The following is a 26,272-nucleotide window of genomic DNA, read 5'->3' as shown; positions in this document are numbered from 1 at the left end:
CTTTTGCGTGTTAAAAAACCTTGAAGTTTTTTATAAGCCGTGTGAGGCACCTGACAGCGTTGTATGTAAATCATAAGAGACCTGTCTAGTACACATAGGTACCTTAGGTAAGCAACCAAAGCCCTCTCGGGGCATCTCAAGAGGTAGTCATCTCAAGTCGGACGGGGCGGACGTAGATACGAACCCTAACCCCGAGCACATAGCTGCAAAACAGTTATAGGTGCACTATATACTTACAGGCGACCCTCACAAGCGACACTCGCCAGCGCTCTGCATCACACTCTCTAGCCCTGAGTTATTAATAGTACCTGGGTAGGTGTATGCCGTTAAGCGCCGGCGAGCGTACAAAAGTCACTAACATTGGTTCCACTTCTACCCGCTCGATGCACCTACCCGCCCGCTCGATACCTAACAGCCCAGCGTCATAAAACCGTGAGAAAACACACGCAGCTTCTGGAATTTTGCAGGGCTACGTGTAAAGAAAACAAAACAGTCGTCACAATGATTAAAACCAAGAAAACATGACCGCCTCATGCGTAAGAATGAGCATAGCGTTCCGAATTGTATGCTATGCCTCAGGTTCTGTACACACATAGGTAAGTAGGTAGGTAACGCGATTCTCATGCACCGTCACACTGTGATCCAGTTTCAGCCTTACCTGTTAGCTCTCCATCCATTGGATGAGAGTGATCGTTATTATTTGCTGTCCACGACAAGTTTTCAATATTGGTTTGTTCAAAGAAATACAAATAGCGTCGCTCTTTCTTCTTCTTTCTTTTTCTTTTTGCCACAACATATACACATCCAGCGAAGTGACGCAGTAGCACCACCATCACCACCACCATCACCACCATCACACCACTCAAGTGAAGCACAACGCCCATCGCTACCCGCTACCATGGATCATGATGCAGACCTCATTGCCAAAGTCTATCCAATCATGGAAGATGGGTCTCACGCCGTCATCAACGCCATCGGAGGGACTAGTAGGCATTGCGTTTTCCCATCACCGCCGCGCCCGTCGCCCATGCCCTACGATTCACGGGAGCCGACCCCTCTGCTTGATCCAACGTTGGAAGAGCCTGAAGTGGCTGGGAAATCCTACCTTGAGCTCAGGTTTAGCTGCGTCCCGGAAACTTCCCATGGGTTTCTCTTTGGTCGTAATCCTAGGTGCGATGTAGTTCTGCCGAACCTCGTGGGACTCAGCCATTACCACTTTGCCGTTACATTTGACGATTCTCGACGCCTCGTGGTCAGTGACCTACACTCCACCACGGGGACACAAGTGACGTATAACCGTGAGGGTAAAGGTTTCCGCCGCGGCCATCGGTGGATCATTGGCGGCGTCAAAGAAGCTGATGCCGCTGATATTATCGTCAGCCTATATGGCAAGATCTCATTTCGCATCGTCGCCAACGTCTCTGAGCGCATCAGGACATTACCATCCAGCTCGGAAGTGTACAATACACGGGTTGCTGCCTACCGCACTGGAGCAGCCGACGCCGGCAGCCTTTTTGCGGACCTGAATCTCAGGATCCAGCAAAAGACCGAGCTTCCCTCCGGAGCACAGACGCCCGGAACAGAGAGTATTTGCCTAGGAATGGAGATCGGAAGGGGGGCTTTTGGTCTAGTGACTCGTTATTGGAACGTCCAGACTAGTTACCGATATGTGGTAAAGAGTCCACTCCCAGAACGTATCGCAGCTGGAAACGTGAACGTGGCTGCATGGCAAAATGAGGCTCACATAATGAGGCTTGCGTCGCAGCATCGCCATGTATGTATACCCCTTATACCCCTGCTTGATAGCCGATACGGCACGGCTTCGTTTCCGTTCTGACAAGACCTCATGTGTCACGCGCAGCCCAACATTGTCCAGTTTCTCGATGCGACCTTTGACCCCTATCCTCAGCTCCTCTTTGAATTCGTTGCCGGAGGCTCTCTAGAGGATCATACCAATTTGTCCGCCGTGGAGAGGCACATGGTGCTCTGCCAAGGTCTCTCTGCGCTCGTCTACCTACACGAGAGCGACCCCCCAATTGTCCATCGTGACATTAAGCCGGGGAACATCCTCGTCAGCAGCCGCGGTGAAGGCCGTATCTACATCAAGTTCGGCGACTTTGGCATGTCCCGAGACTACAATGACATGTCCACTATCTGCGGCACGGCTAATTATCTCGCGCCCGAGATGTGGGCCAGCGACGATTACACAAGAGCCGGCGGCGGCGAACGCCAGAGCTACAGCGAACGTGTCGATGTCTGGTCCCTGGGCGTCGTCATGTACGAGCAGCGGTGCCCCCTACCCAGCAGAAAGTCGAGGAGAGGGAACGGGGGCTGGACTCACGGCCTCGATTGGTATCGCAGTATGCTGGATCGCTTCTGGGGCGACTGGCAACAGAGCCGCAGTGCGCTCTCTAGACTGCTTCTCGACAGGATGCTAGTGGTGACGCCGTCGCTGCGAGACTCGGCGCGTGTGTGTCTAGAGCACGCACTTGAGCTCACTCCTGATGTTGATGGCAACAATGCCCGCAGAGGTGCCGACAATGATGTGGATGCGAATGCGGGCGTAGAAGATGACACGGATGCGGAAACCATTATACTAGGACGACAAGAACGACCACGACGACAGCAACAACACCGACAACAGCAACAACACCGACAACAGCAACAACACCGACAACAGCAACAACACAGACAACACAGACAACAGCAGGACGTCCCGGGGGCTGGGTCAGCAGCGGCGGTATCAAGGCACCTCACTCTTACACCCAACAGAGCAGGCGCCACAGCCGCATCCCATAGAAGCGCTCGATCCCTTTTCTTCGGTGAGCCTGGACTGGTGCGGATGATGCTGCGGCGACAGCAAGTCACTATGCAGGCGTCTGAGCCCTACCACCTCAACGCCTCGCAGATCATCTTGGCCAGCAATGTCTCCGCAGTCGCCAGAGCAACCCTTCTCCGGGCCCTCAAGCGGCGTGGCGTCCTCGTCAACTGGCAGGCTGCAGGGCAGCGAAAGGCCGCGTGGGTGCCCTTTGACGACGGCGTGTTCCTGTGTCAGCTGCTCGGCGTCGACGACGCGCTCCAGCCGCTGCTTCTGCACGCGCAGACGCCGCTTCCGGGACGCGAGGAGAACCACCTGATGCGTTTCGCCGGCCTGGCGGAGGACGAATTCACGTACCTGCCATGGAAGGGGGGCCAGTGCAGGGTTGCCTGTCGGCCGCGGGACCGGCTGATCAATCTGACGACGCTGCTCATGCCGCCGGCCGAGTTTGGGTTCCGCAACGGGCCCAAGTGGCCCAAGGCCGTCGAGAGGAGGCTCGAGGCGTATCTTAAGCGGAATCTCCAGATGAAGAAGACGGTGCTGGCTTGCGGCAAGGCGGAGATTCGCGGCACATATGTCTCTTATGAGGATGCAGAGGTGATTTATGCCCATTTTGACGGTCCGCATGGCCAAGAGTTGACGGCTCTTTTGCGCGGGGATACATTGCAGCCGTCTGCTGCTGCCGCCGCCGCCGCCACTGTCATCCCCGTGGCATCCTCGGCGTCCTCGGCGCCCGAAATGGCTGGCACCACCCAGGCTGCGTCAGCATCGTCAGCACCGCCATCGCAGTTGGCCTACGTTGCACCGTCGACACTCCAATTAGTCGGTGCCACCGAGACAGAGACCGTTAAAGTGCGACCGCGGCGGCCGCCTCAGCAGCAGGTGGGTGTTCTGACGGCCGGCGACGGCGACGGCGACTCGGCGAGCTACTTTACCGAGGCCGATTACCAGCACGGGTCGTATCTGGCGCCGGCCAACTCGTCGCATTTGCGCATCGCCGCAACTACTCCCAGGGCCGGCGCTGCTGACGGAGACATGAGTACGCAAGGAGGCGGTGGATATGCGGCGGGTGTTGTTGACGTGACTGAGCTGGAACTAATGCCTGGCGTGCTTAGCGAGTAATAACTAGGAGCAACACAAGCAAAGAAATAATCAGATTGTATGAAAACAGAGCAAAGAACAAAGAAATTAGTGGAGAGACCGCTACATCGTGTCATGTAACCAGCCCTAATCGGATGAACCGGTACCTCCTCTATGCCTAGGTACCTCAGTCATGTCCTGCCTATTTCATGGTGTAGAAATCTTACTCACGAGTAATCTATAATAGGATAGATCTTTACTTATTTTACTTATTTTATTTATTTTATATTTTATTTATTTTACTTATTTTATTTATTTTACTTATTTTATTTATTTTACTTATTTTATTTATTTTACTTATTTTATTTATTTTACTTATTTTATTTATTTTACTTATTTTATTTATTTTACTTATTTTATTTATTTTACTTATTTTATTTATTTTACTTATTTTATTTATTTCACATTTTATTTACTTCATATTTTATTTATTTTATTTATCTTCCTCTAGTAGCATGCGACCACAGCTTAAGCACCATGAGTGCACTGGCAGGCACGGAAGGTTCCGGTTGAGGGGACGCAGCGATAGTTGGTTGTCTGCCAATAAATCGTCCGTTGCTGTCTCGGGGTTGTTTGTATTTTCGTGTGCGTGCTTTGCCTGGCATATGGCGTCGTTTGCAGCAGTCGAGTTATCAGGTCTGAATATCTAAAGTAGAGGGTAGAGGCGGCGTTCGAAGAGATAATGATCTTCCAGTTGACCGGATTACTGGAAGTGTGCTAACACGCTCTCGAACTTCACGACACAGAGGGGACTTTCTTGATGCTAAGAAAGCGTCGGATCTGATAGTTCGTTTCGAGAGGGGCTCGTGTCCGGGGTTGTGATACGCAAGATCCTCTTTTTCTTCTTCTTTTCAGTCGGAGAGCAGTAGGGAGAGCTGGGCTCGATCCGGGAAGCTAGATGTCGAATAGTAGAGAGCTGGGCTCAATCTCGAAGGTTGGTCGATCTTCTCGCCCACAGGGGAAATTTTTCCGCGTTTGTCTGCCTTCGGCGTTAGAGGGCCCGGGGCACGAGAAAAAAATTCTTTTTACGTCAGCGAGAGAACAGCAATTGCTACCATGTGGTGAATCAAGGGAGTGAGTATCACGACCGGTCAGACGCAAGCAACAGCAAGAGAAAAACAGGTGTATTGTGATGATGAAGAGGAAGGAAATCTATCAGGAGGAGGCCAGCGTGGCCAGGTGTTGAGTTATACACTCAAAAAATGGACGCGCCACACTTTTGTAGCGCCTATACTCGGACATTGAGCGAGGCCAACAACACTCCAATTAATCAAAAGCTCTATGGAAGTGCAGCTAGCTTACACGCTAAATTCTAGAATTTTAATTTATTAGTGTTAATCTCTTTTGATCCCAGAAGATGCATTGTGAAGTGGCTGTGCTGTCAAGTGTATATCACACCATAATTCTTTCACTGATCTACAGAAATAAAGAACATGCGAAGAAATATCGAGGGAAACCCCTTGATTATATAAGTAAAATATACTTTTTAGTATTAATTCTCTAATGCTTGACATAAACTCCTAAAAACACTTCATGTACTCTATGCTTTTCTTGTGTTTGGTCCCAACCCAAAAAGACTTGTTCAAAATGTGCACCGGCTACCATCATTCCGCCCTCAAAGCTCCAAATTCCTGCTCAAGACGCCAATAATCTCCAACTGGTAGACGTATATGGTTGATTGCGCCTTCGGGGGCGCGCCCCATCCGCGGAAAAGCAGCCACACGCGGCACATAGTTCCCGTGCTCGACCTCGCAGATGGCCTCTCGGAGCACGCCTGTGCCGAGTCTGGCCGCATCCCAGAAAACGCACCCGAGCTGGCGAAGCTGAGCCCACTTCAAGTCCGCGACCTGCAGATAGCCGCCTGTTCGCGCCATGTGGCAGACGTAGCCTTGGTTTGGCGCGGTGGGCGACTCGGGGGATCCGTCTGGCGGGCCGACCGGCGCGGGGACCTCCCTGAAAGGATTGAAGGGGACAAAACGACGCCTTGGGCGAGTGGTCGAGAATCCGAAGACGGGCTTTCCGCCAACGTAGTGGCTCGGCAAGGCGTCGGTGAGGAACGGGCCCCAGGTGTCGTTGAGCCTGCGCAGGCATGTGAAGCGCGCCGTCTTGTCGCTTCGAGCGAATGCCGATAGGTAGACAATGCCGGAGGCGGTTATCGAGCTGACATAACCAATGGAGACCCAACGGTGCTCATTGGAGAATTGAAGCAGCGGGGTGGCGTCCATTTGAGCGAAATTTGTCCATGCATACGCCGGTGCTGGGGTCTGACGCATCGCCTTTTCGCGAGCTGCTTTGGCGGCAAGACGACGCACCTCGGCTTCGAAGTCGCGATCCATTTCTTCCATCGAATTCTCAACAATATCAGCGAGATACTGATGAACAGTGGTGATTTCTTCCACCTCCCACGGCGCAAAATGGGACAGGAACTTTCGGAACTGCGTCTCTCCCTGATAGTCTTGTACCTCTCCATCCCTGTGGGCGGGTCGAAAGAGCCGCGCGTAAATCTCAAAACGCAAAAAGGCTCTATATAGCCGAACTTGCTCCGTCTCAGAGATTTTGGTTTCCAAGGAAGCCTCGTCGCAGAGCCCGCCCTCGGTCTGCGACTCTTGGTCACTGTCGTCGCTGTCGTCGTCGATGCTCCCACACAGCCTGTGTGCCTCGAGCGCCATCTTTTGCGTGAGGTCGACTATGGAAGAAGAGATGGCGCAGTGTAACTTGTGAGCGGCCGCTACGCTCTCCATTGACCTGGGGAGCTCAAAAGCTGCATCGGGAGGGCCGAAATACCGCTCGAGAAAGGCGTCCATGTTTTCCTCGTCTGCGCCAAGTAGGTTTGGGTCCGTAACAGGGTGGAAATTCGACAGAACAAAATTGGCGGCACAAAACTCTGACCATAGTAGCGGAGGAACAGCTGATTTCAGACGGCGGAGCAGGACGATGTTCGGCGCTTCAGCAAAGATCTTTTGACAGTGGCGCGACGCCAAGATCAGGTTCAGAAGATCTTTTGTCGAGTCCATCGCTTTGAAGATGAGAGATATGAGCTCTTTCGGTAGTTTGTAGAATAGATTAGCTGCCATACTTGATTGAATTTGAAAGGCGTGGAGTAGAATAGAGTGTTGGGGAATTCCTGGGTGTGTTGGTTTGTTGGTGTGTTGGTGTGTTGATGTGCGTGCCTAGATGGCCGAGGGACCTCTTTGCTTTATACACAGGCCAAGTAAATAATAGTCTTACTATCATTGATTTACCTTTACACTGAGTTTGACTAGCTAATACTTCTCGTGCCTCTATGAGTTTATGAGGGAAGGAAAACCCGTAATAGTAGACTCGTGCCAGTATGTCACTGCCCAGGTGAAAACCTTCCTTCCAACAAGCTTTTCTACTATTGCTTCTTCAATACCAGTAGGGCTTAGTGGTTTTCAGTGTTTCCGAAGGTTCCTAATCAAGAAAAAAGTAATTTTAACAATTACATAGCAAAGGTTGATGATGCAAAGCCTAAAAATGGCCACGTTGAGAAGACCGCGGCCGTAGCGCCGAATGCCGGCTTTCAGACTGAATGGACGAGACTCTATCGCCACTCACAGGTCCAATTGACTTTTCAGAAATGAATTAGCGGCAGTCTCACTTAGCCTCTATACTAAAAGCTCATTCATTATTAGGGACTTTCTGACCGTTAAAGAATGACCCAAGGCTTGGTAAGAAGCGAGTACAGTTCTCATGGATTCGCACTACCGAACGCAGCCTGGGCTGCAATGAAGGCTTAGTCCTTGGGTAACTTTCATTCAAATTGCCACTGGGAAGTTTATATTAAATATGAAGAGTTTCAAGGCTCTCGCCTAGGGTAAGGTAAGTTCACTAGGCGACTACAGCCTGAGCAAAAATACAGCCGAAAAAGGCAGACTGCAAACTCTCACTGCAGCAGTCTCTGAAAATCAATCAAGACGAATATTGATAATTATTGAATTGAAGCCGTAGATAAAACGAAATGGTATAGTACAGATATATACAGTTTCGGGGGTCCTTGTAATATGCATGTGTAAACAGACCTTGGCAGCTCGCTCGCTGTTTCTCGCCGCCAGGTGACATCGATCGTTTCAACCGCACAGCGGTATCAATTCAAGAGAATAATGGGCAGTCCCGCGGCTGCAAAAATGGAGCCCAGCAGCGCCGGACTCGACATGACGAGCAGAGATTCCTTTCGGAGGAACAGCCTCCCGGCGCGTGCCACTTCACCCCCCGCATTGCTCTTCGTGACCAGCATGAAGATTGCGATACTGAAGGCGTAGACAAAGTTCTCCATCCGAGCGTACTGGCTCAGCTTCCACTTCTTCAGCTCCGTCGCCGCCATCTCCCAGGCCAAGGCGGCGATGCGGCAGAGGAAGATGCTGGTGGACGTCGCACCGGCGACGGCCACGAGGGCCGACAAGGGGTCCATGCCTCCCCCCGTCCTCTCCAGCGTCAGCAGAGACGAGGACAAGAGGATCTGGGACAGGGCAAACATGCTGGCGGGACTAAAGAGCATCTCTGCCGTGTCGCTCCGCAGCGGGTTGAGCACAAGCCGCACGGCGCCGTTGGCGAGCACTGCGGCCAGGCCAACATCGCCAATCTTGGACGTCCCTTGGTTTGCGAGATCCATCACTTTGAGGCCGAAAATGCCCGTGTTGAGTGCAGCGGCCAGCAGCTGGATGGCCGGGTACTTTTCCTTGCGCGTCGAGCCGCAGCACCCCGCAAAGTAGCAGCCGACCCGGCCAATGGCCTCGCCCACGGGCAGGCTCATTCCGACGGCGCCGAAGAGGATCCTGTGGTTGACCTGGAGGCCCAGCAGCGGGCAAACGTTCAGCCAGAGCGCAGAGAAAAGAATGGCCCCCTGGATGGAAATGCCCTTGTAGCCCGGGAAAAATCGAGGGGACACGCCTGGAACCGCGGGCGGCGGTGGCGGCGGCGCAACACTCTTTTTCTGCTCTTCCGTCAGTCTCCCGACCGGTACCGACAGCACCTGGTTCATAAACTTTGCGCCCAGCAGGCCGCTCACCACCGTCCCGAGGCCGACGGCCGCCAGGTTGGACAGTTCCCTGCGCGGAAACGCGTCGCCGCTGGCCAGCTCGTACATGGTGGCCGCCGAGAGCTCCGTCGCCGCAATGGCCGCGCCGAGCAGCACGCTGTAGACGGAGATTTTTCTGATCTCGCTGCCGTTTTTCAGGGCAAAGTGCGCCGGGCTGGCGGGCTTGAGGGAGACGTATCCCTGTCCGGCGAGCAGCTTGTAGGCAATGTACGTGACGAAGCACGCGTAGAAGACGACGGTGATGAAGTACGCCAGGCCCACGTTGGTGGCCAGCGCCGGTCGGAAGAGCTGCGTCTGCAGCAGATATGCCGCCGGCAGGGCCCGCAAGAGTAGGATGGCGACGGCGTTGCTGGACGTGATGTGGGTGAAGAGCTTCGGGTGCTTGTGGTGCAGGCCGGACATGCGGATAAAGGCCCGCGAGCTGGAAAACACCTCGGTGACGAGTCCAGCATAGATGAGATAGATGGGCGCCATGTTGAGCTTGTTGGACAGGACGATGCCCAGCGATGTGAGGGACAGGATGTGGTGGACCAGGTAAAAGTGCGTGCCGCCGAGCAGCGGCATCTCGGCAATCCACATCACAACCCGCGCCCCAACGCAGACTTTGGAGTCGAGCGTCAGAGGACTTGTCGAGAAGCCATTCTGGCTGGCTGGGTAGGAAAGAAATGCGTGGCCACACAGCGGAGCCGTCGTCAAGGCGATCGCAACGCCGATGAGGAAGACGAGGAGTTGCAGCGTCTTGCGTGTGCCGAGTTGTTCGAGGAGCGGCAGGTAGAGGCCCCGGAAAGCACGCTTCATAAACTGATGGAGCACACTGAGGATAGCATAATACGCCAAGATACCCGTCAACACGAATTGGGTCTCTTGGGAGCGTAGGAGAGTTTGGAGAGCCATGTTTACGATTGTCACTCGGCAAGCGAAAGGTGAATATGCATTGACAAGCTGAGTAGCACACTCGAAAAAAAGTTCATACAGAACATGCCATTATAACATGATTTTCTACATGGCCAGTTCTTGGCGTATGTATTACAACGTACTCGAATCCCGTTCCCGAAGTGGAATGCCGCCCAAGTGTCGCCAGCAAACAAAGGATGCCGCCTCAAACGTCAACGGAGGTGCGGGCGGTCGACCCGAAATGGAGAACAAATAAATGCTTCGCTCAAATAGAACCCCAACTTTAACCGTCGAGCCTAAAGAGTGGCGCCGCAGCTGACGAAGGATGGATCCGACTAATCGGTCTGTTTCGGCCGACTGGGGCCCTATTCAGGACTCTCTACAATAGAACAATAGCACAAGGTGGCCGAGGCAAACGTCTAGACAGCTTCCCTCCCCACCTGCGGACGTCGGCGCTCCGTGTCTGGGTGGTCTGGGCGAGAGAGCCGCATGGAGGATTTGCAATAGCGGCGGCTGTATAAGGACTTGAGAGGCGCTGCTATATTCATCAAGTTGATATAAGGCAGTCGAGGCATGATTCGTTGGTTCGTTCGAGGAAGCTGCATAGTTGTCGGGTATAGTCTCAGCCTCGTCTCTGCTCGGTTAATTGGCCGGGTTGTTGCCCAGAGACATTGTGGTGAACCCAGAGATTGAAACAATCCTACCAGCCACATGGGATCTGGCCGTGTTTCAGCGCAGTCATTGGTCCTTCAGCCGCATGGGGTTCCCCGTCACATGTCTTTCGGTTCCTTCTCCGAGTTTCCCTCAAACCAAGTCCTACAAACAATGAGGACGGGAAGCTTGCCGCGGACAGCCACCGCGGGCGCCGATTTCGTTGGCAGCGCCCGCTCACCCAGCCCAGGGCGCCAGCCACTTATCCACATTCTTCAGTACTGTATTCCATCATTGCATCTGATATTAATCTATGGGAGTATATAAGCTGCCCTTGCAGGATTTTTTGCTTCGTTGGCTTGGCGCCCCTGCAGCAGCCATTGTTGGCGCCTCTCGCCGCCGGCTGTGCTGGACATGGCCAACAAAGACGCCCATGATGCCATTTCTATGGACAAGTTACACAAACAGAAGCAAAATAGTAGCCATGGCAATTTACCGCGCAAGCCCCTTGATGGGAAACATGTCTCGTTACTGAGCGTGTTGTGCTAGACAAACGTTGGTATGCTTGCCCCCCTGCCCACACGTCACGATGCAGTTTTACGCTTCACTCGAGCTACCACAATGACGGCACGGATGATGCCGGTCCTATCGATCCAGTCGAAAATCCTCTTTGCCACCCCCATACTCCCCAGAGATACCCCATACGGCTTGAGAGACCGCTGTTGCTTCTCCATGTGCGCCACCAGTCCGCCAAACACGGCCGACGTCACGTCGCGGATCTGCACAGTGGCCCTTTCGTAGCCTGCATCCACCAGCAGCTCCGTATATGCATCCTCCGTCAGGAATGCGCCCAGCGGGCAGCCCGCCAGGCGGCCGACCACCCTTGCCGCCACGCGCGCGGAGAGGAACGCCTTGTCGTTGAGCACGAGGTCAAACGCCATCAGGTCCGCCCTGAGCTCGCGCGCCGCGTACAGCAGCAGCGGCGTCCTGGACGGCGCAAAGTGGTACAGGCAGTCGAGCGCCAGCAGCCAGCGTTCCTGGAGCGCCGCGTCGGCGACGCCGTCGACGAGCGTGCGGACGGGCCGCGCCCACGACTCGGGCCGCGCAGCGTCGGCGCCCAGCAGCCGAAACGACTCGGGCCAGAGCGCGACGCCGCGGCGCCGCGCGCTCGCCACCTCGCGCTCGACGCGCTGCTGCGCGACCTGCAGCTGCGCCGGGTTGAGCGTGAGGCCGACGTACCGGAAGCGCTGCCAGGCCGGCGCGTCGAGCGCGCGCGCGAGCTCCACCGTCTGGTCGCCGCAGCCGAAGCCGACGTCGAGGATGGCGATGCTGCGGCGGCCGCGCAGCTCCTTTTCGGCGACGGCGTCGCCGGTGAGCAGGTCGGCGGCGCGCAGCACTTCGCGGAGCAGGGCGGCGCAGGCCTGGTCCATCTGCTGGATTTTCTCACCGCGCGCTGTTCGCCTAGCGGGGAGCGTGAGCGGGAGAAGATCACCCAAGGGCATCGAGTCCATCGGCGGCTTACCAGTATCCCAAGTTCATCCACATGGGCTGCATGGGCACGCGGATATTCAGCTTCCAGTGGGCCAGGTCGTAGACGTCGCTGCGCAGCATGGACACGACGCGCGTGACAAGCGCCAGCAGGATCGTGGCCAGGCAGCCCGCGGCTGCGCCGTAGAGAAAGTCATCCGAGACCCGGTCGCTGATGAATTGCTCGCGCCATTGATGAAGCCGATCCATTCTCAGATATGGTGGCTGTCAGGACGAGGTGGAAGATGGCGTGTTCCCCTACGCAAACGCACATGCCATTTTAAACGTGCCACCGAAATTTAGCGCGCGACAGTCTCGCGCCTCTACGCCGTAGGCGACTGACATGACATTGGCACATGGCTACACCACGTTGGATTAAAATATTTGCAAAACGTTTTTCATTCAACGATTATAGTCTCTTTTTTACATTCCAACATCTATGCGTCTATATGAAATTGTCCTCACTGGTTTATCTCGTTCGGGTTTCTCTTGCCTCATGCGCCCAGACCAGTTTCGCAACAAACAAGCATCGACACGCCCGCCTACCAATAGATGCAATACGCTTACGAATTCGTAGCAAAACGACTCTTTTTCCGAATCTGCTTGCCATGTCGATAGAAAATAAAGGGAAACGGCATCATCGCAAGCAATAGAAATGCCAGGAGCGTAGAGGCCCATTGGAAACCGAGCTTGTGGTACATTTGGTTTCCGAAAAGCGGGAAAGCAGTAGCAAATAGGCAGCGGACAAAAGCATTGGCAGCAAGCGCACTGGCGGCGTATGTGGGATACGCATCAACCAGGAAGGTAAAGATGCCGGTGTATACGAGAACGATGCTAGTCAAAGGTTAGTCACGAAGTCCATCTGCGTCTCGGCTTACAAGAGACATACCCGGCCCCAAAGATTGCTTCACCAATCATTGGCACAATCCAATGGATCTGAGGATAAGACGTCCACGCAAAAATAAAGACACCCACTGGGGCAAGCACCGCGCCAAGCACCGCCGGCGGCAGACGGAACTCGGGTTCCGTTTTGCCCTTGACGCCCGTCTCCTGCTCCAGCTTGGCCACGAGGCCCATGCGGAAGCGGTGCCACAGGGGATCGGTCGCCGTAGCAATCAACATGCCGACGCAGATGGGGATAAAGGCCATGCCCACCTGCCATAGGTTGAAGCCATAGTTTGTGCTGAAGACGAGCGCAAAGGCGCCAAAGAAGAGGTACAGGATGCCCAGCAGAATCGCCGACAGCAGACACAGGTTCAGGCACATGGGCTCAAACATCAGCAGCTGCATCGGCCGCCGGAGCGAGAGGCCAATGGCGCGGGCAACCGACTTCTGCGTCTTCTCCGTCGGCGCGCGCCAGCGGTCCTCGCCCGTGCGCGCGCGCAGCTGCCGCGCCTTGTTCCGGAGCAGGATGGGATGGTACGTCTCGGGCACCAGCGCGACGACCGCGACGAGCATCACGCCGGTCCAGATGAGAAACACATAGTACGTCCACCGCCAGTTGGCGTTGTAGTTGATGAAGCCGCCAATCAGGGGGCCGGCCGTCGGGCCGAGAAACGGCGCCAGCGAGAACAGCACCATGGGCGCCTGCAGCTCGTGCCGCTGAAAGAGGTCGCCGACGGTGCCGCCCGAGACGGCGAGGAAGGCGCTGCCCGAGAAGCCGCCAAAGAAGCGCGAGACGAGAATGGTCTGGATGTTGGTGCCAAAGGCGCCCGCAAAGAGGAAGAGCACAAACACGGTCCAGGCGACGAGGTAGATGGGCCGGCGCCCGTAAAACTCGCTCAGTGGGCCAAAGAGCATGGGCCCAAAGGCGATGCCCAGCACGAAAAGGGACAGCCCGACGACGGATACGATGCGCGAGTTGCCAAACTCGGCTTCCATCTGCGCATAGGTCGACGTGTAGCCGGAACTGATGTTTGTGCTGCCGAGATGGTGTAAGTAGGTTGGATGCAAGTGGTCCGCCACCCCCGGCAAACTTACACAGTGAAGCTACCTGCGCAGAGAATCGAGACAATGACCCATTTCTTGGCTTTTTGAAAGCTCCACGGGCATAGAGGATCGTTGGCGCCGTCATCCCAGCCTACTTCAAAGGGGTCCTTTTCTTGTACACGCCGAGGCTGCTCCTCGTCCACACCGTAGCCGTTTTGTGATCGGATTCTGTCCAGGGACTCTGTCGAGTGCTGCGACACGGTGTTTGACAGAACGCCGTCGCTGCCCTGCTCATCGGGGTGTTGGTGCTGGGGTTCGGGGCCGCTGGGGCTCCCGCCGCCCGGTGGCTGTTGCTTTTCAATGTCGATACTCATAGCTCATTGGTAACCATGTATAGCGTGAGTGTTGAGCTAGAAGCACTCCGAGACGGGTCCAAGATTTTATTAAAAGATGGTTCTTTTGGTTATTTGCAGAAAGCCGGTCTAGTTATTGCCGAGCTGGCAACGACGTCCACAACCTTGGAAAGACGGGAGTGGAGGTATCTTAGGTTGAGGAGTAAAAAGACTGGAAGGAGAAAGCGAAGTGGTTCGGCCGGACGGGGGATACCAAAGAAGAGGGCATGTGGGCGTTTTTGATCCCCAAGTCTCGCGTCGCGAAGTGTCCTGTCCCGGAAGCGTCCGCGTCTACCAAAACGCGACGTAGCGATTGGTAATAAGGATGAGAAGGTCAAGGGCCACCAAACAAACAGGGCACGATGAAGAGAAAATAAAAAAGGCTGGCCGTTCCGCCATTTCCCATTTCTCTGTCGAGCAGAAAAAGTCGTTGATGCGGGCCGAATTGCTTCTCTCTAGTGGCGACTGACAAGCTCCGGCTCGGCTCGGCACTACCAGTTAGGCGCGAGATGAATCCCGCTTTATTATCCAACTAAATGGGGTTCCAACTAGTAAACCAATTTACAGAGGCAGAGTGGCCCAATGAGGGGACAGAAAAGCCCACCGGTGGAACTGTGACGTCTTTGCATATTTTGACGTTCGGGCCGAGTGGTATACGGTTTTGTAAGCACCAATACTCAATACTTCCAGGTCTTTGAAGACTTGGGCACAGATCGGAGATGGACCGACGAACGGAAACAAGAACAATTCAGATAAAAACCGCACTTGTTTGGTTTCTAGGTAATGCGAGACAATAGTGTCCCGTCGTTCCTCGCTGCGACAACAGGCTAAAATGTCCGAGACAACCCCGGCCGGGAATAGCAGCAAACCCGCCTAGCAAAACCATGTTGACCAAAAAAACTGTCATCGGCCTCGTCTGACCTGGGGTGTGCTGCTGAACTTGCACAGAGAAGAGAAACGATACTGGTGGGCGAGCCCGGAGAGCCCACACCGATCATGGCTCCCAGACCGACCCCTCACGACAGCGGCCAGCGAAAGCCGGCCCGGAGCCGGCGTCGAGGCTCCACAGCTTCCCTGCAGCGCCGCTGTGAGGAGTAAGCTGCTGACTGTTTTTGCACTTTTTACATTATATTGGTCTTCGTGGCTTGGTCATGATAAACAAAGTAAAATTTCAAGTGTCGCTACTTGTTACTTTGATATGATTTCTGCGGAGGTAGTGTCCGCTGGCGCCGCCCCGGCCTAGCCTTATTTCTATATGTCCCGTTTCAATCCCCCGCCCATCTATACAGCCATCACTTGCCATGCACTAAATACGTATGCTATATATATGCTAAAGATTCCCATTCATTCGCTCATTCAAAAAAAAAGATACTTGTCCGCCTTATATACAACTTGACAAACAAGCAACGCTCTCCAATGCATACACGTCGTGTGTACCCAATCTGGATGGCGCTCAATAGTACTCTGGCAGACCATTCTTGGCAAAGTCAGGCACAGCCGTGTCACAGTTAAAGTCTCGAGAATAGGCCAGCGGTGGGAGAATACCAGCCTTGAGCCCGGCCTCGTACGACCACTGGGGCGCGCTCTCCGTCTTCCACGTCCAGTACCACCAGCCCCAGCCCTTTTCGAAGCTGTGCATCTGCGCCTCGGCAAACATTCTGAGAAACTGCTTGTACTCGGCGCTCCACTTGCTCGGGTCCGCGTTGGCCGAGGCGCAGGAGCACTGCTTGTTCTTGGTCGGGCATCGCGGCGTCAGGATCGACGTCGTGGCGTCGCCCGTGTTCAGCGTGCCCTCCCATCGGTTGCCCCAGCCCACGTTGGTAAGGTGCTTGGCGCAGTCGGTATCGGCCTGCGACCACTCGGCGAACAAGGTCGGTCCGTACCCGGTGCTCGTGTCCATGCTTTGTTGTGTCTGCTTGGTCCACCCATCGCAGGCGTACTGCACCTTTTTCTGATGCGAAAAGTCGATTTGATTTTCGTTGAAGATGACATACTGATGAACATCAAGCGCCATGGTGTCGTACCCCGTCATGCGGCCCTGCCAGTTCTCGAGGCCCATGAAGCCGTCACCGAATACCACGATGCCCTGCACCCCGTTCTTGCGCACCATCTTGTACGCGTTCTCGGTCCAGCTAATCACTTTGGAAGAATCTAGCAGCACCATCCGCGGCTCGTTGGCCAGTCCGTAGTGGCTGATGATATTCTTGTAGCGGTCTTGGCCAAAGAATTTCGACAGCCGATCGTGGACATCCAGTGACCGCTGGGCGTTTGTGTCGCCATCTGTGCCGTTGAGCCAGCCGATGGTGCCCCATCGTCCACTGTGGTTCCAGCCATTCTGACTCCCCGGAAGTCCATGGAGATCGAGATTGACGCGGAGACCATACTTTCGTGCCCACTCGATAGCGCGCAGCAAGTACCGCCACGAGGTCCGGAACAAGTATGGGTCTGCATCGTACGTCGTCACAGCCCAGTACGAGAACGGGATACGCACATGATCCAGGCCAGCAGCTGCAATGGCTTTGAATGTGTCTTCGGTGATAAAGGTCGAATAGTGCTTCTCCAGTGTTGAAGCTGCGGAATCGCCCAGGTACGTCACCAGCGTCCATTCGTCAATGATGCCCATGCTGAGCGGGTAGTCGAATAAAGATGGTGTAATCCATGGCTCGAGTGATAGCCACCCTCCCAGGTTTACCCCGCGCGCCGGCAGATCGCCATACTTTCCCCAAGCCTTATTCAATGCCGGGACCTTGTCGTTGGCCTTTGCCGAGTCGTCCCAGTTCGAGTATAGGCCCATGACAGGCAGGTCGCCGACCATTTCGTCTGTAAACGTGACGTTGAAATCCGTCGTGGTAGCCCATGTCCACGGGTCGAGATAGGTGTTTCGCCACTTCTCCGGTATCGAGTTTCGATCTTGCCCGCTCAGCGAGGATGATGAAGATGTCTCGTTTCCTCCGCCCCCGCCTCCCTTTTTCTTTTGACTGACCACGACAGCGACGGCGGCGATGATGATTAATAAGACGACACTGATAGCCCCCAAAATCCACCACCACTTCTTCTTCTTGCTCCAACTTCTTTTTGTTTGCGGAAGAAGTTCGTCCTTTTCGTATGATTCGTCGCTCCACCCGCGTTGATGTCCTCGCGCACGACCTTCTTCCATGACAGCGCCGCTCACTACTCGCTTCTTCCTTTTCTTCTCCTTCCTCTTCCGCTCTCTTTCCAGCGCGCGTTCGGCTTCGGCGTCGGGTTCATCTTCGTAACGGTGGTGCGGTGCGCGCCGTCGATCCGAGTTTCGACTTTTGCGTTTGGTATTCTCCTTGTTCAACTGATTGAGAGCATCCACAGAAAGCTTCTGTGAGCTCTTCGTACTTCGCGATTCTCGTCTCTCTCGTCGTTCCCGTCGCTCCCGTCTCTCCTGTCTTTCTCGTCGCTCTCGTCGTTCTGATGTTTCCCTGTCTTCCGTGGTTTCACGGCTCTCTCTTGTGTCGTCAGATGCCGTGCCTGGTCGTCTCGCATGTGATCGTCTTTTGCGCTCGTGATGTCGTCGAGATTGGTCGCCGCTTAGCGGTCGCGATCGCCGCGCTTCTCGAGGTGACTCCCTCGATGGCATTATTCCTGCCAGTTTATGTTAACCTGGCCAGATTGGAATGCCAGGGAAGGAGAAGCGCCGGTGCTAAATCCATCGAGGAGAGCAGACGTGTCTTGGCAATTGGTTAGCCACGTAATTGCCCAGCCTTCACTTATTGCACGTGCGCCACCTCGTATGATGGTTGCCGCAATGCCGGTGTGTTTGGCTAAATGATGTTGGCTGAGCAACCATCTGGCACAGCCACACTAGCACCAGCCTCATCTGTCGGCCTGCAAGCCACGCTTCCCCAGAAGAGCGGCACAAGAAGTGATGCGCCCCGCTTTTCCCGGCTCTCCAGATTCAGGCCCTTGGCCCATTTCGTCAACCCCGCGAGAGGCCGCAGCAAGCCGAGTCTCAATCCGCCTGGTCATCGTGGACAAAACCGCCCGTGGCCGCGGCCGTGATACTTTTTCCTACACCACTCCTCCTCGACCCGGTATCCTTCACGCAGCTGCACAAGAGGTCCGCCCGATATCACAATGAAGCGACAAGTTGCTCGCCAATTTCGCAGGGCCCTTCAAACGCCCCATCTACCGGCCGCTGCCCTTCCTCTACACGCGTCTCGCTGCTACTCTACACATCCTCCCAACGCCAAGCTGAATCTGCCCATCGAATATGGTTCTACACCTTTATTAGCGCACAGCGCTGACGCGGTCCAAAAAAACTTGGAGATTCCCGCCGAGGTTCGCAATGGCGCTACCAAGAAGATGAATCTCTTCCAGGCTGTCAACGATGCCCTTGGCACCGCTCTTGGCGAGGACGAGTCGGTGGTTGTCTTTGGCGAGGATGTTGCTTTTGGTGGCGTATTTCGATGCACAATGAAGCTGGCTGAGACACACGGTACCGAGCGCGTCTTCAACACGCCGCTCTCGGAGCAGGGTATTCTCGGCTTTGGTATTGGTCTTGCAGCAGAGGGCATGCGCCCTGTTGCTGAAATTCAGTTTGCCGATTACGTTTACCCAGCTTTCGATCAGATTGTCAACGAAGCTGCCAAGATGCGATTCCGTGATGGTACCAATGGTCGCGGCGCTGGTGGCCTCACAGTTCGCATGCCTTGCGGCGGTGTCGGCCACGGTGCTCTCTATCACTCGCAATCTCCGGAAAGCTTATTCACACACGTTCCTGGTGTGCGTGTCATCATGCCCAGATCCCCTATTCAGGCCAAAGGCCTTCTTCTATCCGCGATTCGCTGCAACGACCCTTGCATCTTCATGGAACCTAAGATTCTGTACCGTGCCGCCGTTGAGCAAGTTCCTGTCGCTTCCTACGAGCTACCGCTTTCCAAGGCCGAGGTGCTCAAGGAAGGTAGCAATGTCACAGTTATCTCCTATGGTCAACCTCTTTACTATTGCATTGAGGCCATTCGCCAAATTGAGGCACAGCGCCCCGACGTCTCCATCGAGCTAATCGACCTGCGCACTGTCCATCCCTTTGACAGAGAGACTGTCTTTGAGAGTGTCAAGAAGACCGGGAGAGTAATGATCGTCCATGAGGCCTATACGACGGCCGGTATTGCTTCTGAAGTGGCCGCAGCTGTTCAAGAAAACCCCGATACTTTCAACAGACTGGAAGCGCCTGTTCGCCGCGTGGCTGGCTGGGATATTCACAACTCCTTGGCCTTTGAGAGATTCCATCTGCCGGATATCACGAGTAAGTTTTGATGGATTGCCGAAATACAATGTGCTTGCAGAAAGCTAACGCGCTTCTAGGAGTATATGACAACATCAAGCGCTTGTTAGATTACTAGAGGACAAAGCGCTTTTTTTGTTGAAGCTTTGTCGTTTGGGAAGGTGGATGCTGCTTTCATATCAAGAAATATAGACTACGCTCAGGCAGTATAAAAAATTGAAAGAATAAATCATTTAATCTCATCCTCATCAGTGTATTCGCCTCGGTCGCTGTAATTGCATGTACAGCAAGGAACAAATTGACCTTATCACCGAGCTGCCCCCTCTTGCTGTGCGGCGCCTGCCCCGCCCACGTCACGCTGCCGCCACAGGTTGCGCCACGGTAAGCTTTCGACTTTCCGTAACAGCATCACTGTCTGCTCCAAGATCGCAGAAACGCCTATTTATCGCAGCAGGATTGCATCGTCTCAATGTCGCAGCTCGAGACCGTGGCATCGTTCATCGAGGGAGCTCCTCCCGGCGAGGTGAGCCGCCACTTACCCCTCCTCAGCCCAATTGTCCGAAACTCCTGAAGCTAACCTCCGCCATTCGCGACAGCTTGCCGATGTTGTTGCCGGTGCGTATGCAGCCCATATAGTACCGCCGCATCTATGCGACGCCTCGAAATTAACAGTCGCTTGTTGCAGATATCAAGACCCTGACCGCGTCGTCGCCGAACCTCGTCTCGCAGCTCGGACCGGCGTTTCAAAAGTACAATGAAGAACAGCTGATTACTGTGAAGCTGCCTGGAAGCAGCCAATTTGTGGGTGGATGCTGTGCAAAGTGCAATATAGGCTCTGCTAATACCGAGGCTCAACTCCCACAGGTTCTCGTCAGCGAACACAATAACTTGGGCGATGGCCGATACTACGATGTCGAGAGCTCTTCTAGCTTTGCGTTTGATCACGCCACACAGGTTCGTGCCAACAAAGGACCCTCGTATCGAATGCACGCTGATCCTTTTTCTGCAGAAAGCTAGCGCTGTCCAGAGCCATACTATCGAAGGCGCGCAGGCCGAACTTACGTATGCACAACCTGAATATGTACGATGCGACAATTTTTAACAGAGCAACTTTTGCAGACACTCTACATTGAAGACGCTGGGCACATATATCTCTGAACATTTTCCCAGTGCGGCCTACGGCGTTTACCCGATCGAGGCAGACTCCAAGGTTGCCATTATCATTGTGGCCAATAAATACAGCCCCAACAACTTTTGGTAGATAATGGTCATCGCGTGCATTGCCTTGCGCATATCTAACAAGTGGGAATAGGAACGGCCGTTGGAGATCTGTTTACACATTCGACCCCTCGTCTAGCCTGCTGGAAGGTACCATCAAGGTCGACGTCCACTACTACGAAGACGGAAACGTGCGTCTGCAGACCAAGAAGCCAGTCTCCGTCTCGATCTCGTCGGGTACCGGTGCTGGCATCGCCAAGGAGATTTCCTCAACGGAAAGGAAATATCAAGAGGAGCTCAACAAAGGCTTTGTCAGCCTGAGCGAGGGTGCGTTCAAGGGCCTGCGCAGGCAGCTGCCGATTACCCGACAAAAGATCGAATGGGACAAGGTTACAGGCTACAGACTCGGCCAGGACATTGGCGGTGGTTCGTCGAAGCGATAGGCAGGGCGCGATAGGTAGATAAGTAGAAAGTCCGCGAATGTGCCACGCTCAAATTAAATATGCGTCGGTTCGAAGAGCGGTCGTACATTCAGCATACATTCATACCGAACAGGTTTAGACATTCTATGCATCGCAAGGATGCTGTTTAATCCTTGGGGCTATTCCCATGGACTTTCGGGATCGCGCTGCGCGGAGGGCGCGGGATGGCTTGTGGGATGGGCTACCAGTACAAATACGCTGCTCCACCGGAATTATGCCAAACGGAATAATGCCAGATAGAGGGGCCAGACAAAGGAATCTGCAGGGTGGCAGTCAAGTGAGCAGAAACATGTACGAAGTCGGGCGGTAAGGAGCGGAGGGCTGTTTTATTGGTGGTGGGCGGTCAAAGAACGGACATGAAACTACGAGTATTACCCAGGGTGGGTAGTAGACTTGTTGATGCCGAGTTTCGCTCCGTGTGATCGGAACCGGGAGAGAAAACACCGACCGGTTTGTGTGGACACAGCACACATGCGGGGAGCACAGATTTGGCCAGGTAGCAAGACGGGAAAAGTTCGTAGGTACCTAGTTAGGACGAGGAGGAGACCATGTCGAGGATTGGATACGGTTGAGGGACATGTGATAGGGATCGATAGGTAATATTGCTTCCCCGGGTTCTTACGCGTGTTTGGGGGGGAAAGACTTGGGCTGTTCTTGGTACTGATAGTGATTATGGTGAGGACTCGGCGCATCCATACCTACCCAGGAATATAGATGAAGTACCTAAAAGTATACGGATATAACTAAAAGTGGTAATACCTAGGCGGCGTCTCTCCTCCGCATCCGTACTTTGTGATGTAGTTATTGATGAATCGACTGATGAGAAGTTCGGTCCGCGTCTTGAGATCTGGCTTCAGCGCATGGCCGGGACGCCACTGCACAAAGCAAGTGAGCAAGGGCGGGCGCGCGGCTTTGCTGGAGGAGCTCGCACTTTCGGTGCCTCGAGGCTGAAGTCCTGACAGTGAGTGTTAGCTTCTGCACCACCGACTCGCGTAGAAGTTGCGCTCTCAGCAAACGGCCTCGGCCCCCCGACGAATAGGAGCCAGCGGACGGTCATTTGCAAAGCGATAATTGGCCACCTCCAAGACAGGTGGACCATTGGCCACTCGGTTTTTCATTGCACATGTGGATGCACTGGATGGCCGCTCTGTTGGGGCAGAGGGGGGTACCTGTGGTCTTTCGGGCGGGCCTCCAGGGCACCGACTGCGCTACCCGGGGCTGCTCTAGAGGACCCGGAATAGCCAGACCCTTTTCCGTCCTCCGCTGCGCAACCTCTGAACTGCGCTGACCTGCTCGTGCTGATCTGACTTCCACACCTTCATCTCAACCATTTGCTTTCTTCTCCTCCCCCTCAGATTTCCACTTCTGTCCTTTTCTGCGCTGCGGCCTTTCCCACGAACACGAAGAACCCATCGACGTCACTGAAATACCCATCCCTTTTTTTCTAACCGAATACTCCCCCTTTGTACCAAACTTTCGACAACCGTCGACCGAGCCAAAAAAAAATGTCCGACGTCAAGGCGTTTACTTTCCAGGATGTTGCCGAGCACAACACCAAGAAGGATTGCTACCTCGTAGTCCACGACAAGGTCTACGACTGCTCCCGGTTCATTGACGAGCACCCGTAAGTCGAGCCCCGTTCCAGGCGGCGCAAATGTTGTCGCATGGCGGCCCCCAGGATGCCCATGCTGACTGCGCCCCCCCGTCTTACTTAGTGGTGGTGAGGAAGTTATTCTCGATGTTGCTGGCCAGGATGCCTCTGAGGCTTTCGAGGATGTCGGCCACTCTGATGAGGCCCGCGAGAGCCTGGACGAGCTCCTCGTCGGAACCCTGAAGCGCGCGGTAAGCACCCGACCAATTGCGCTCCCCGGCGCTCGACACGCGCCGGATCTCGCGCATCATACGATTGCACTATTTTTTTAACATTGTCTAACTTGACTTGCTACAGCCCGGCGACCCTGCCCCCAAGGCCACCCCCGCCGCCAAGACGGCCAACTCTGGCAACGCCGACAGCACCGGCCTCGGCATTGGCCTCTATGGCATTGTCCTCATCGGTGGCATCCTCGGCTACATTGGCTACCAGTACCTTCAGAGCCAACAAGAACAGCAATCTGCCTAAGTCGAACCAGGGCTCCTGCGATCAGCAGGCACGCGCCACTGGCGATATGGCATGGCCGGTGCAGAGCCGACCACACACGAATTCGTCGCGGTGGCGTCCATGTCGAAGAAATGAGTTTTCAAAAATGGGAGTTTGCATAGGTACGGTTCGAGCGTTGAACGGAACGGGTGTCCTCACGCCGTATTGGGCGCATGATGCGAATACGCACGGTGCGTGACTGCTTTGATAGAACGGCGCACGAGCAACTGATGCTCCGTCTCCGCGCCCATCTTACATATGTAGAGTCGAGGTGCGATTTGGCGGAGCATTCTAGATAGAATTTGCGTTTTAGATATAAGTGTTTTAATCAATGATACATGTGGGAAATTTACCAGATGCACAAGAGCCAGTGCAATGCATGTCGCACCCAAATCGTCGCTTGTCGTGCGGTAGGAACTTCGTGTTCGTTCTTGTGAGCCCACTAGCCACACCACACAGTGCCCAACGCCACAACCGCCACAAGCACCAGCCACACCGCACTGCCTGAGTTGTGCGACTTGGTTTCCAATAGTTTCATCAGCCGACAAAGGTTTTGTACTCCTTTGCAACTCTCCCATCAACACCCCCGCTTCTCATCAACCGCAGGTCTGCTCCATCTCGACTTTCTACATCGTCTGGCTCTCATCACGCGCATCGACTCCCTCATTCTCACCGCCCGACGCTGCTGCCGACCTGCGGGTCTGCCGAGTCCGCCGCCCACCATGTCCTTTTTCGAGAAGCAGTCCGCCGCCTTCAAGGGCACGCTCGCGTCGGCGGCGTCGAAGCTCTCGAACCCGATGAGCGTCAAGGCGGCCTCGCTCGCGCCGCCGTCGCCGTCACCGTCGGCGGCCTCGGACGGCGCGACGCCCACACCGACAGCGAAGCGCAAGCGCGAAGCGCACCCCGAGGTGTACTCGCAGCCGCAGCTGACGGGCTACGGCGTCGACGTCAAGTCGCACATGAAGTTTGCCGTCGACTTCCTCAAGGCGCGCGGCGTGGCCAAGTCGATGAAGGACATCATCGACCACCTGAGCGTGCGGGGCACGACCGACGAGCACAAGCAGGAGCTGGCCGAGGGCCTGCGCGGACACCCGCGCGTGGAGTGGCGGCCAGACACGAGCCTGAGCGAGCAGACGTGGCGCACCGGCAGCTACAACTACCGCCCGGTGGTGCCTGGCGTGACCGACGCCACGAGCCTGCTCGCGTTTCTGCAGCGCAAGTCGGACGCCTCGAGCCTCGCGGTGCGCGACCTCAAGGACGGCTGGCCCGAGTGCGAGGACACGCTGGCGCGCCTCGAGACGCAGCACCGGATCCTCGTCACGCGCACCAACCGCGAAAACTTTCCGCGCCACGTCTGGCTCGACGACGCCTCGCTGCACCACGCCATCCAGCCCGAGTTTCAGGCCATGTGGCGCCGCGTGCAGCTCCCCAGCGTCGACGACATGCACCGCAAGCTGTCGAGCGTCCAGCTCAAGCCCACGAGCGAGGACCCCCGCAAGATGGCCGCGGCCGCCAACAAGCCCAAGGTGCAGAAGAAGCGGGCGAGCAAGCGCGGTGGCAAGCAGACGAATGTGCATATGACGCACCTCCTGCAAGACTACAGCAACCTTCGCCGCTGAGAGTTGGGTCCTGCGAGAGCAGGGTGTTTGTGCTTGCGTTCAAATGCTGAGGGAGACGGGAGGGAGAACAGGGATAGACATGGCGTGTATCATACGGGCAGTATCATTTTGTGCGCTTTTGTTGAATGGGAACATTTGTGCACTGGCGTTTTTTTGTTTTTCTTTCTATTACCAAAAGTATTTGCATCTTACTCGTTTCGTTGTCTTGAGTTCAGGCAAAGGCCAAGACACTTGGTAGAAACTCGAGATTGGGAACAGCGGGCGTTGAGGATTCTTTATTACTAGAGCGTCAACTCGTTAATTAGGTACGGCTGGGCAATAATTTATGGCACCTTTGATATTCAATGGATCTTGGAAACGTCAATCATGCCCGCCCAACGCTGTTTTTGATGTGCCCTGCCCAAGACTTGGCATGTCTGGTCTGTCCACGATTCCGCCAAGATATGTGATTAGACGGGCATGGAGACGGGGTGACCAACAGCAAGGCCTGTGGTGCTCTGCTAGCTAGAGACCTTGGCGTATATCAATCCATTGGAGAGACGGATTTTTGCCCTTGAATTACCTTTTTTTTCAATTTCAAGCAGGGTCCAGGGGAAATACAGATCTATTACAGGAAAACGGCGGACTTGGCGTACATGACTGCCAGAATTGTGCAGAAAGGCATTGTCATCATAGATGAAACATGGAATTGATCAATTCGCTAAATGATGAGTAGGTATATAAAAGGCAGCGGGCTCGACTACCTAGGTAGGGAAGTTTGCCCGCCCGCCTCGCGTTTCTGGCCTCCCAGACAGCCCGCAAGGAGAAAGCTGCAGAACAAGCGCATGCTGAATATAAAACAGTTTGACACAACTGTGAAGAGGGAAAGCCGGCAACTTGTCAACCGCGCCCGGAATCGCGCCCCATGCATCCTTTGAACCCGGTTTCAATGTAGCGATGCTGCCAGAAGGGGGGGGTGTCATGCAATTCGTGTTGGGGTTTTTCCAGCGCAGATGACACGTTGCGCTCCTCGCAAAAACACTCTGCGTTTTCCCGCGCCACTCACGCCAGTTTCTCGTCGTAAATCTTGGCAAACAAGTCGGTAAAGACGTGCGCGTCCTGGAACCCGCCGACCTTGAAGCGGCCGAGCACGGTGACGCACGGGACGGCCTCGAT

At 54.8% G+C, this 26,272-nt stretch overlaps 9 protein-coding genes across 9 annotated transcripts; 4 read left to right on the top strand and 5 right to left on the bottom strand.

The window, feature by feature from the left end:
• Positions 1-898: 898 nt before the first annotated feature.
• On the top strand, positions 899-2,846 carry CCM_04637 (protein kinase, putative; the record flags this gene model as incomplete). The annotated part of the gene is made up of 4 exons (XM_006669784.1): positions 899-1,774; positions 1,862-2,563; positions 2,601-2,727; positions 2,773-2,846. The coding sequence occupies 4 exons, from the start codon at positions 899-901 to the stop codon at positions 2,844-2,846; spliced, it is 1,779 nt and encodes a 592-aa protein (XP_006669847.1).
• A 2,716-nt stretch (positions 2,847-5,562) lies between these two features.
• Positions 5,563-7,032, bottom strand: CCM_04636 (uncharacterized protein; the record flags this gene model as incomplete). The annotated part of the gene is made up of 1 exon (XM_006669783.1): positions 5,563-7,032. The coding sequence occupies one exon, from the start codon at positions 7,030-7,032 to the stop codon at positions 5,563-5,565; it is 1,470 nt and encodes a 489-aa protein (XP_006669846.1).
• A 1,031-nt stretch (positions 7,033-8,063) lies between these two features.
• CCM_04635 (uncharacterized protein) lies at positions 8,064-9,908 on the bottom strand (the record flags this gene model as incomplete). Its single annotated transcript, XM_006669782.1, has 1 exon — positions 8,064-9,908. One exon carries the CDS (start codon positions 9,906-9,908, stop codon positions 8,064-8,066), a length of 1,845 nt encoding a protein of 614 aa, XP_006669845.1.
• A 1,235-nt stretch (positions 9,909-11,143) lies between these two features.
• Positions 11,144-12,296, bottom strand: CCM_04634 (uncharacterized protein; the record flags this gene model as incomplete). Its single annotated transcript, XM_006669781.1, has 2 exons — positions 11,144-12,020; positions 12,082-12,296. The coding sequence occupies 2 exons, from the start codon at positions 12,294-12,296 to the stop codon at positions 11,144-11,146; spliced, it is 1,092 nt and encodes a 363-aa protein (XP_006669844.1).
• A 353-nt stretch (positions 12,297-12,649) lies between these two features.
• Positions 12,650-14,389, bottom strand: CCM_04633 (Major facilitator superfamily transporter; the record flags this gene model as incomplete). Its single annotated transcript, XM_006669780.1, has 3 exons — positions 12,650-12,920; positions 12,976-14,007; positions 14,067-14,389. 3 exons carry the CDS (start codon positions 14,387-14,389, stop codon positions 12,650-12,652), a joined length of 1,626 nt encoding a protein of 541 aa, XP_006669843.1.
• Positions 14,390-15,578: 1,189 nt separating this feature from the next.
• CCM_04632 (glucan 1,3-beta-glucosidase precursor) lies at positions 15,579-18,014 on the bottom strand (the record flags this gene model as incomplete). Its single annotated transcript, XM_006669779.1, has 2 exons — positions 15,579-15,658; positions 15,881-18,014. 2 exons carry the CDS (start codon positions 18,012-18,014, stop codon positions 15,579-15,581), a joined length of 2,214 nt encoding a protein of 737 aa, XP_006669842.1.
• A 156-nt stretch (positions 18,015-18,170) lies between these two features.
• On the top strand, positions 18,171-21,322 carry CCM_04631 (2-oxoisovalerate dehydrogenase beta subunit; the record flags this gene model as incomplete). The annotated part of the gene is made up of 12 exons (XM_006669778.1): positions 18,171-18,188; positions 18,331-18,494; positions 18,676-19,682; positions 19,742-19,766; positions 19,949-20,042; positions 20,068-20,184; positions 20,258-20,276; positions 20,347-20,462; positions 20,526-20,615; positions 20,671-20,723; positions 20,781-20,918; positions 20,974-21,322. 12 exons carry the CDS (start codon positions 18,171-18,173, stop codon positions 21,320-21,322), a joined length of 2,190 nt encoding a protein of 729 aa, XP_006669841.1.
• Positions 21,323-22,866: 1,544 nt separating this feature from the next.
• CCM_04630 (cytochrome b5, putative) lies at positions 22,867-23,480 on the top strand (the record flags this gene model as incomplete). The annotated part of the gene is made up of 3 exons (XM_006669777.1): positions 22,867-22,985; positions 23,077-23,203; positions 23,310-23,480. 3 exons carry the CDS (start codon positions 22,867-22,869, stop codon positions 23,478-23,480), a joined length of 417 nt encoding a protein of 138 aa, XP_006669840.1.
• Positions 23,481-24,220: 740 nt separating this feature from the next.
• On the top strand, positions 24,221-25,117 carry CCM_04629 (transcription initiation factor TFIIE, beta subunit, putative; the record flags this gene model as incomplete). Its single annotated transcript, XM_006669776.1, has 1 exon — positions 24,221-25,117. The coding sequence occupies one exon, from the start codon at positions 24,221-24,223 to the stop codon at positions 25,115-25,117; it is 897 nt and encodes a 298-aa protein (XP_006669839.1).
• Positions 25,118-26,272: the final 1,155 nt, after the last annotated feature.

This window comes from Cordyceps militaris, assembly GCF_000225605.1.
Source record: "Cordyceps militaris CM01 unplaced genomic scaffold CCM_S00003, whole genome shotgun sequence".
Classification (NCBI taxonomy): domain Eukaryota; kingdom Fungi; phylum Ascomycota; class Sordariomycetes; order Hypocreales; family Cordycipitaceae; genus Cordyceps; species Cordyceps militaris.
Note: the sequence above shows the minus strand (reverse complement) of the source record. Positions and strands in the feature narration are given on the sequence as shown.